Below are 9,487 nucleotides of genomic sequence, written 5' to 3'. Positions count from 1 at the left end.
CAGGAGCCCCCCGTGGGGATGGGGCCGGTCCCGGGCGGCGGGGGGTGGTTAGCGGTCCCCGCGGTAATTAGCGGTCCCCGGGTGATTAGCGGTCCCAGGGGCCGGCCGTTCCCGGCAGTAATGAGCAGGGGAAGTCTCCGACGCGGCTCATTCGCTGGAGCGTCTGTGCCGATGGAGGAGTGAATGTCCCGCTCTATCCCACTCCCCTCGCATCCAGCCAGCACCAGCACCCCGGAATTGGCGGGGGTTGGGGGTGGGAAGAAGCGCTGAGATCTCAGATCCTGGGGGAAGGTCTGCCTGTCTGTTAACCCTCTCCTTGCTGGGTGCATCTCTGACTAAAACGTGCCCGGACTCGGAGTGGCAGCAAATCCGTGTCCAGGAGGCCGCGCCGGGCAGGGACGTGGGGAAAACAAGCAGGGATAGGATTGTCACCGTGTCTCTGTCGGGTCGAGGGTCAGACCGAAATTGAAGCGGCTGTGGTGGCCCCGGGCCAGGAACCGGGCTCCGTGTGCGATGCTGCATGTCCAGATCTGCAGGGACAAAGGGGACAGGTGGACGAGCACCCAGCAGGGCCACTGTCCCACCCCTGTCCCGCAGTGCCAGCCCTACCAGGTAGGCGACAAAAGCCACGTAGGCAGCCAGTAGCAGGCTCAGGGGAATGTGGTACTCCAGGCCATGCAGTGTTGGCAAAAAGTCCACCACGAAGTAAATGTTGATGGCGCAGACCAGCCCCGTTATGAGGGTCATCAGCACCTTCCCCGGGCTGCGAGCAGGGCAGTGGGCATCAGTGCCAGGGCAGGGCCCCCACCCTGTGCGCCACTGGACACAGAGGGCTGGGGGAACTGAGTTTGAACCAGACCCCAACTGGAACATCTCTGCACCCCACAGCTATATTTCACCCCGTGGTTGTGGCTCTAGGTGTGGATTTTGGCCACCTTCTAAATCCAGGGCTGGCAGTGCCAGGAGGATGCTGAGGGTCCAGGGGTGCCCAAGGAACCAGATGTGTCATTGGGAGGAGGATGATGAGGGTAGTGATGGGGTCTGTTCCGCTCTGGCTGCCCTGGGCAGGTGGGAATGAACATACCCCTCCAATGTCTGTACCCTAATTGCCCCATGGCAGGGTTTGGGGGGGCAGGATGGGCCAAAGGGAAGGTGCCTGCAGCCAGAGCTCCCTGCTCTGCCTCCTGTGTGCCTCCCCGTGCCCCAGCACTCACAGGCTGTTGCTGAAATCCCGCATGAGCGGGTGCAGGCTGGTGAAGGTGAGCACAGGCAGGACGGCAAAAGGCAGCTGAAAGGAGAGCGGGATGAGGACGTCATGCCTGCCAGGCCGGGTGCTGGGGGCAGGTGATGCCCTCCCACCCCCTTACCAGGATGCTCTGCAGGACGTTGAGCAGGTCATTCATGCCTGTGAGGTGGCTGACATCCTTGAAAGCGGCCACCAAGACCGTGGGCAGGATGGCAAAGGAGCGCGTGAGGAGCACCCGGGTGAAGCGGGACCAGCGGAGCTGCAGGAAGCCCTGGAACACGGCAGAGCCCGCGCCCTCGCTGTGCCTGTGTCCCCCCAAAACCCGGGCTGGGGGGAACATGGGCGGCATCTCCCCCTCCTTGGTGCCAGGGCGCTGAGCGGGCTCCTGCAGGGCTGCCGGGCCCCACTAGGTGTCAGCTCCGACTCGTTAACAGAGGATCTAATTAATTAGGGAAACATTGCGTGGGGCACCCACAGGGTGCAGTGGGTGGGCACTGTCTCCATTCATCTCCTGGGGAACAGGGACACTGGTGCTAGCAAGCTGCCGCCCACCAGCTCCCTGCAGGAATGGTGGGCAATTCCAAACACTCCTGGGGGACTGTGCTGCCCATGGAACCCCTGTGCCCAGGGCTCACCTGTGATTTCCCTGCTCTCAGCCCCTCCCTTGGGGACCAGGGCCAGCATTCCTGTCTCTCACCTCCATGACGAACTGCCCTGCGTAAGTGCCGGTCATTGTGGAGCTCTGTCCTGCTGCCAGGATCCCGATGCCCCAGATGTACAGTGCCACCGCCCCGAAATAGCAGCCCAGGATGACACCCTGTGTAGGGACACTCCGGTGGGCACCCTAAAGTGTCCCCCACCCCAGGCATTCCCATCAGCTCTCGGATCTCTAGTGGGGTTATAACCGCCCCCAGCCCCAGGGTTCGATGGGGAGAGTGACATATCCCCCAAATGGGAATGGAAGCTCACTGGACACAGCCTGGTGGCACTCACCCCCTGGTAGATATCCACAGAGACTGTCTCGTTGTTGCTGGGGAAGATGCCGGCGTAGTGACTGATGCTGCTGTTGATGCACTTGTTGTGCTGTAAGGCATGGCAGGCACGAGGGTGACAGCCACCCAGCAGCCCCCACAGGCACAGGGGAGCCCCACACATCACCTCTCAGGGAAGGAGAATGTGCAGTCCCCAGGGGATGCTGGTCCCACCCGTGTCCACATCTGGGCACAGCTGCCCTCTCCCCTCTCCCTGTGGCCATGAGGTGACACTCACCACGTCCTCGTTTCGCTGGTGGTAGAAAGCCTCGCCGAAGACAGCCATGACAAAGAGGTTGATGAGGAAGGAGACAAAGAGGGCCAGGCAGGACTCGGTCAGGAAATACATATTGGCCTCCTGCACTGCCTCCTTCTTGGAGCGGTCGATCACCCGTGTCTGGGCATGGCCAGTGGCATGGGTGACATGGGGTCATGTGAGCAACCCTGTCCCACAGCCAGGGCCATCTGGTCCCCACCAAGTGCACCCTGAGGCACCCTGGCAGAACAGTGCCTGTGGCAGTGCCTTGATCTCACCTTGACCAGGGAGGAGTGCAGGAAGATGTTATGGGGCATGATGATGGCGCCGATGATGCCCATGGCCTGCAGCAGCTCCTTTCGCCCGCAGCCCGGGCAGCTGGGCAGGAAAATGCCCTTCAGCACCTCCTCCTGCCTTGGCCTCACCACCACGTACTGGGAAGCAGTGAGAGGGGGCACTGTGAGCTGCCACCCCCCTAGCACAGGCTGGGAGCATGGGGACACCGTGTGGCGGGGTCCCTTGCCAGCCTTGCAGGAAAGGGGTTGTCCCCAGCTCCCCCCTTCACCTCATAGCCAAAGGTCAGGGCCATGATGGTGATGAGGAGGCCGAAGAAAGCCTCCAGTTTGCGGAGCCCTAGAGAGGTCAAGAGATGGGGTGGAACAGAGCAGGGGACACTGGTGCCACACGGGCAGTGACAGCACCCCCATCCCTCATCCTGGCACTCACCATACTTATCGAGGAAGAGGAAGAAGAGGGTGTCCACGATGGTGATAAGGACCCCAGCCCAGAGGGGGATGCTGCAGGATGGCCAGGGCTGGGATTAGATACACGGCCCTCTGTGGAGCAGGGCCAAGGGGATGCTGGGGGTGCCTGTGGGGAGGCTCACCGGCCAGCTGAGAGCAGGCTGAAGGCAATGGCTGTCCCAATCACCTCCTGCATGTCCGAGCCGATGATGGCAATCTCAATCATGAGCCAGAGCAGCACACGGGGCACCTGGAGGGGACAGAGGTGCCTGAACCCACAGCGGTGCCTGAGCCCACAGTGATGCCTAGCTCCGGGCAAGCTAGCACAGCTCCTGGGGGCAAATCCCTGTCTCCAGGCTGTAGCAGAGCAGCATGGGGACCCCGGCAGACCCCTCTCAGCTTCTTTCACAACACAGGATGAAAGGTGGGTGCTGAATCCAAGCCTGTTCCCCCCTCCTCATCCCTGCCCCAGTGAGAGCTGAGGATAGGATCTGTCTGTCTAGATAGGGGGGTTTGGGGGAGATGGGGCAGAGGGATGCATCCAACCCTCCTTTTGGGGACCAGCCAGCGTCTCCTTGCTCATTCCCCCAATCAAGATTTTGACACTTAGACCCTCAACTCCCCCCTCCTCTGTCATGTGATCCCTCCTCTGGAGCTCCCTCCACTTTCTGCCCCAACACGCTCAGGCTTTCCCGCGTCTTTCCCGCGTCTCAGCTTCGCGTTGCGGCCCCACGCCTGGGCTGACTCCCGCGGGGACGCTCTCGTGTGTCCCCAGGTCGCACCGGGACACTGAGGGAGCTGCTTACCCCCTCTCACCCTGGGAGCTGCACTGCAGGGGTGTGGGGGCTAGGCGGGGGCTTGGGGGGCTTTGGGGAGCCCCTGAGAGAGGCAGATCTCTCACAACATCTTCCTGCTCCTCTCCAGCCCTGCAAGGCCTGTCACCAGCCCAAGCACAGGGTCCCAGCCTGTCACTCCCCGTGGCTGCTCACCTTGGGGTAATAGAGGTAGCAAATCTCGCCCAGGTCCTTCCCGGTCACCACACCCAGACGGATGGCGAGGCGCTGGCACAGCAGCCCCAGGAGGGTGCCCCACAGCAGCACCCACAGCAGCTGGGGGGCAGGAGGCAGGCAGCAGGGACTGGGTGTGCTGGGCAGGACCCCGGTTCAGCCAGGGTTGCAGGGAAGAGAGGGGGTGCAGGTGCTCTCCCAGCCCAGTCAGAGGGGCGCCTGCCTGCTTCCTGAGCCCGGGGCCGGCTCACCTTGAATCCCGCCAGTGCCCCGCCCTGCAGGTCTGACTCCACGTTGCCTGGGTCCAAGTAGGCGATGCTCATGAGGAAGCCGGGACCGGTGAAAGCCCAGAGTTTCCTGAAGCTGAACCCGGGCTGGGACAAGGCAGCAGGTCAGAGCCAGGAGCTCTGTTCAAAGCCAGGGTCTCCGGATTGCACATCCAGCCCCCTTGGCCCGGCGCTGCCCGCACGGATGTGTTCAGCACACGGAGGTCATTTTCCTGACAGCTTTGGAGAGGGAATGCTGCCCCCAGCCTCTCCCTGTCAGCAGCAGTGCTGGAGGGGCAGTGAGCCCCCTCTGACCCATTGGACAGCGGTTTGCAGGGGGTCCCAGGGCTGTCAGGCACTATTAATTGCATCCCGTGGGATTCCACTGCTGTCCTCTGCTTTTGCTAGTCCTCCTGACTAGGGAATAGTTCCTTCCCCTTCTCTGTTCCACTGCCCCGAGACCAGACAAGGATGGGGGAGCTGGTGGGGTGCAAGCAGCCTTGGGGAGCCCCACTGGGCTCATCCTGGGTGGCCCAGGAGTGGTGTGTGAGCAGTGGGGTGATCCTTGTGGCTGGGTAGCACCTTGCCTTGTTGTCTCAGTTTCTCCATCTGGAAAACTCTAAGCATGGAAATACTCAGCCTAGGGCTGTGACTTGCCTGAGGTGGGTCTGGGGAGCTGGGGGCACGTCCCCAGAGCATGACCAAGACACATATTCCCCACTGCAGTGGCCCTTTGCCTCCCCAGCTCCAGCTCCCTGCAGCACTGTCCCGTTCCCCTGCCCTCCCTGAGAGAGCCGTGCAGCACCTACCCCGCTGCCCTTGGGGATGCTGATGAGCTCATCCAGGGAGGTCTGGTCCTGGGCACCAGGGCGCTCTGCGGGCACGGGGCCCCTGTTCAGGGACCTGGTGAGGCCTGAGGGGGACAAGGAAGAGGAAGGGAGGTGGCAGCCTGCCAGGGGGACAAGGACACTGGTGGGCTGGCAGCCCTGGTACCAGCTTCCTTCAGTCCTGCCTGACCCTGTCTGATGAACCCCATGAGGGAAAAGCACCAGTTTTCCAGGGGGGGCATGAGGATGGCTATTTGGGATCTACCAAAAGCTACCCAAAGGGATCAGATGCCATCTCCAGCTCAGGTGTCCCTTAAACCCCTGGTATGAGCCCCATCTTCAGCAGTCCAAGAGCCAAGTGCATTTCTGGGCAGCAGGGACAGGAGGGGACTCCAGCTCCTGCTGCTGGATGGGCATAGAGTGAGGACAAGAAGCTGGTACTGGTCCTAATCCCCTCTTTGCAGCCCACCTGCATCCTGGGAATTGGTGGAATCACATTGCCAGGCTTGAGGGAACAGAGGATGGGGCAGGTGGGGAATCCAGGACAGGCTGGGGGGGATGGTGCCCACTGAAAGATGGAGCACAGCCAGGGGTCCCAGGGTGGAGGGAAGGGGGTCTAGGGGATGAAAGGAGGCACAAGGGGGCCCAAGAAGTGTTGTGAGGCTCACCTGGTTCCAGTGATGCCATGGGTGGACCCGATCCAGCCACAGTGCTGAGGCTTCCTGGTTTCAGCTCTGAGCGCAGTGCCCGCTGCCCTGCCTTTAAAGGACCCCCCGCAGTTGTGTCATCCCTCCCCCTCCTCAGGAGGACAGGAGGAGGATAGGAGAAGGAAGTGCTCCTTCCCTACCCTTATGAACACACACAGTCTCGGTTCCCCCCCTCCTCCCGTGCCAGGAGGCCCCTTCCCTCCCCTCCCCTCCCCTCCCCTTTGCCTCACACACGTGCAAACACGAGGCTCCCTCACCGCGGTGTGGGAGCACGTCTGCGTGTCACTGTCCGTCACATGCCAAAGGCTCTGCTGGGGTGACTGTGGGGACAGTGTCCCACAGGGCGAGAAGGGAGGGCTGGCCCCACGGGAGTAGGGGAAATGCCATACAAGTGGGAGTGAGGAGGAAGCAGGCACGTGTTGCACAAGGAGATCAAAATGCAGCCTTGGCTGCTGGGGAAGCACCCGGCCAGGCGGGCTCTGGGGCACAGGGTGCTCACATCACACCAAGGATGGAGTGCCAGCGTTGCGGTGTCAAGCTGTGCCAACAAAAGCAGGTACCCTTCTGCCAGCCAGGCTGCGTCCCACAGGGAGGTGGGCAAGGGGTGTCCCCCAGGAACACGTGGGGTGCTGGCAGGCGCAGGGATGTGAGCCTGGTCCTGCTCCACATGTGCCCCAGGCACCCCCACCCCCTGAGCAAGGGCTGGAACAGCTGGGAGAGGGACAGGGTCCCACCAGAAGGCATGGTGGGGCTCCAGCACACAGCTCAGCTCCACCTGCCCTCCCTGAGCCTCAGTTTCCCCAAAGCAAACAAGACTGGGCAGGCAGTGCTGGCTGCTTTATTTGCTGTTAGCTGGAGGGGGGCCAGCTGAGGAGCTGGGGAGGGGGCTGGCAGCACCAGTGGAGGCAAAGGGGCTCCCAATGGGCCTCTGGTGGGCGAAGAATTCCGCGGCAAAGGCGATGGTGTCGTGTGGCTGCTGGTGGAGCAATGCCTGGAGGAAGTCAGACAGCAGTGCCCGCACCTCGGGGTGCTGCTGGAGGTAGGCAGCATGGGAGAGTTGCAGCTCCTCCTGCAGTGGGGTGGACAGAATGGGTGGGGTGGGCACGAACACACATTTCCCCCCTGGGCACTGTGCCAGGGTGAGGGGGACAGGAGCCTGGGTCCTTTCCCACACTTGGGAGGGTGTGAGGAAGGATGGTGGTCCCCTGCCCCCTCTGTGTGCCTCCTGGGCACACCAGGGGACACCCTGCTGGAGACTGGCACAGCCCCAGGTCCCCTTGTCCCCGTGTCCACCCATCTTACCTTCCTGTCCAGGAAATAGGAGTAGAGCTCCATGTCCTCCTCCCAGTCCAGGGGTTCTTTGGGGAAGGGGAGCTGGGGCTCAAACCTACCTGCTGGCAGAAAGGCAGGGAAGGGTGTTGTCCCTGGACTGCCAGACAGCGGGGAGGGGCTGCCTGTGCTGGGGGAGCACCAGCCTCCCCTGCTCAGTACCTGACTTGCTGAGGATGGACTCATCCTGGAGAACCATCAGCACCGGGGAGCCAATCTGCATCAGCTGGGCCAGATGCCTGAGAGGGAAAGCAGAGCCCTTGACCTTCCCAGCGTGGGTCCCTCGAGCCTGGCAGGGCTGGGTGCCCCTGGGAGCGCTGCCCTTACCCGCTGGGCAGGAAGCTGCCGTGCCACACGCTGGGGGCGCCTGTGCTGGCGCGCACGGCTCGGCGGATCACGAACACCTCGGTCTCTGCCGAGCCCACCGCCTGCCGCTGGATGCCCAGGGCAGACTGGGCGCGGTACAGCCAGCGCTCAGCCTTGGCTCAGTCACCCCTGCCCCCAGCTGCCATCCCCACGTGTCCCCCATGCTGTCCGCCACATTCTGCCCATTCCCACTTCCCGCATCCCACCCTGGTGTCCCAGCCTGACCCAGACCCGCCCATCCCACAGGCCCTCCCGCTGGCGGCTCACATAGCTGAAGGTGCAGAGGTCGCCCTCGCTGTTGATGGCTGGGAAGACGAGGCCGGGGGGCATTGTGTGCCGGCGGGCCAGCACCCGCAGCAGCAGGAGGCTGGCGCCCTCCAGCAGCCGCGCCCGCAGCCTGGCCCGGCCGTACGAGAAGCTGTGGCACTGTGGCTCTGCCTGCAGAGAGACCTGCCTGCCTCATGGGACAGCCACAGATGCTGTCCTGCATCCCCAGGGACAGCCACCCCCCGAGCTGGGCAGCCCCGGTGACACAGGCCAGCTGTGCTGCCCCCTCCCAGGATGTCACCCTGCCCTCAGCCTCACCCCTCCCTCCTGCAGGGTTCTGGTCACCGTCATCCCGTGCTCGTGGCTCACAATGTGGGTCCTCTTCTCGGTGGGGTGGGGTGTGAGCTGCGGGAGGGGTGGGAGGCACGGGGTGGAGGGCAGAGCCAGGGCGCCCCTCCTCTGAGGGGGCGACCCCGGCCCCGCTGTCAGTCGGGTACCACAGCAGATGCATTGTGGGAAACTCCCCACCCCAGCTGCCACCCAGAGGGGATGGGGACCAGGCTGGTGCGGCAGAGCTGGAGTCTAAGCATGACAAGGGACACCAGGCTACCCACAGCAGCCTTGCAGGGGGCACAGCCCCCAGGAGGGCACCACTGCAGGGCACACCCCAGGGCAGCGGGTAGGACACAGGGAAGGGGACATGCCACCGCCATATCAGTCACCTCCAGGCACTCCTGCTCCTCCTGCTCCAGGGTCTCCAGCTGCCAGGTCACATAGGCTGGCAGAGCAAAGTCATGCTCAGCCGATCCCGTTGGATGGCACTGTCCCCATTCCCAGCCCTGGGGGCTGGTGGATGGGGATGTTCCAGCCCTGGGGAGGAAGGAACCCCCCAAAGGCCACCCCTGGCTCACCTTTGAGGCTGCTGGAGGCAGGCACACCATTCTGCTTGCCTCGGAACCTGGTTTGCACCAGGACGCAGCTCTGCACCGGCGCACCTTCCTGCTGGTAGGGTGCCCACTGGGCTGCCATCCACCACTGGCCCTGTGCCTTGTCCCTTGGTGAGGCCCCCAGGGCCACCACTGCCAGCGTCTCAGCAAACAGGCACCGCTCCAGCTCCTTCAGCCCTGCACAGAGGGACAGTGGTGACCCCAGCACAGAGGGACAGTGACCGCGAGGAGATGGTCACTCTGGTCACTCCGGTCACTCCCTCCCGAAGGGACTGTCGCCCCTGCCCAGTGCCCCTCCCTGTCTCCATCCCCCCCGCAGGCTGGGCCGAGCCCCTCGCCATTTACCCCCCACTCTCAATCCCTCACTCTCCCGGCGTGGCAGGACGAGGGGGCCTGCAGGAGGCACGCACCGATGAGGCTCAGGAACTCGGCAGCAGTGTCCGCCACGCTCGGGCAGTCCCGCGGGCGCTCGGGAGGGGGCTCCATGCCTCGCCT

General features: G+C 63.5%; 2 protein-coding genes across 3 annotated transcripts; both read right to left on the bottom strand.

Moving 5' to 3' along the window:
- Positions 1 to 262: 262 nt before the first annotated feature.
- On the bottom strand, positions 263 to 6,063 carry SLC11A1 (solute carrier family 11 member 1). Its single transcript, XM_005416053.2, has 15 exons — positions 6,045 to 6,063; positions 5,359 to 5,462; positions 4,535 to 4,657; positions 4,266 to 4,385; positions 3,420 to 3,526; positions 3,260 to 3,330; positions 3,099 to 3,166; positions 2,812 to 2,967; positions 2,516 to 2,674; positions 2,240 to 2,329; positions 1,944 to 2,063; positions 1,368 to 1,517; positions 1,215 to 1,288; positions 610 to 763; positions 263 to 530 (listed from the first exon to the last, which is right to left on the bottom strand). The coding sequence occupies exons 1-15, from the start codon at positions 6,061 to 6,063 to the stop codon at positions 429 to 431; spliced, it is 1,617 nt and encodes a 538-aa protein (XP_005416110.1). The 3' UTR covers positions 263 to 428.
- Positions 6,064 to 6,911: 848 nt separating this feature from the next.
- CATIP (ciliogenesis associated TTC17 interacting protein) lies at positions 6,912 to 9,481 on the bottom strand. 2 transcript variants are annotated; one of them, XM_031057774.1, is made up of 9 exons: positions 9,403 to 9,481; positions 8,957 to 9,169; positions 8,768 to 8,823; positions 8,364 to 8,450; positions 8,046 to 8,216; positions 7,740 to 7,864; positions 7,575 to 7,651; positions 7,386 to 7,477; positions 6,912 to 7,152 (listed from the first exon to the last, which is right to left on the bottom strand). In XM_031057774.1, the coding sequence occupies exons 1-9, from the start codon at positions 9,476 to 9,478 to the stop codon at positions 6,922 to 6,924; spliced, it is 1,128 nt and encodes a 375-aa protein (XP_030913634.1). In that variant the 5' UTR covers positions 9,479 to 9,481; the 3' UTR covers positions 6,912 to 6,921. The 2 variants fall into 2 exon arrangements, with proteins under 2 accessions (XP_030913634.1, XP_005416109.1); XM_005416052.2 differs by having other exon boundaries at positions 7,386 to 7,474.
- Positions 9,482 to 9,487: the final 6 nt, after the last annotated feature.

The sequence above is a fragment of the Geospiza fortis genome, unplaced genomic scaffold, assembly GCF_000277835.1.
Source record: "Geospiza fortis unplaced genomic scaffold, GeoFor_1.0 scaffold112, whole genome shotgun sequence".
Classification (NCBI taxonomy): domain Eukaryota; kingdom Metazoa; phylum Chordata; class Aves; order Passeriformes; family Thraupidae; genus Geospiza; species Geospiza fortis.
Note: the sequence above shows the minus strand (reverse complement) of the source record. Positions and strands in the feature narration are given on the sequence as shown.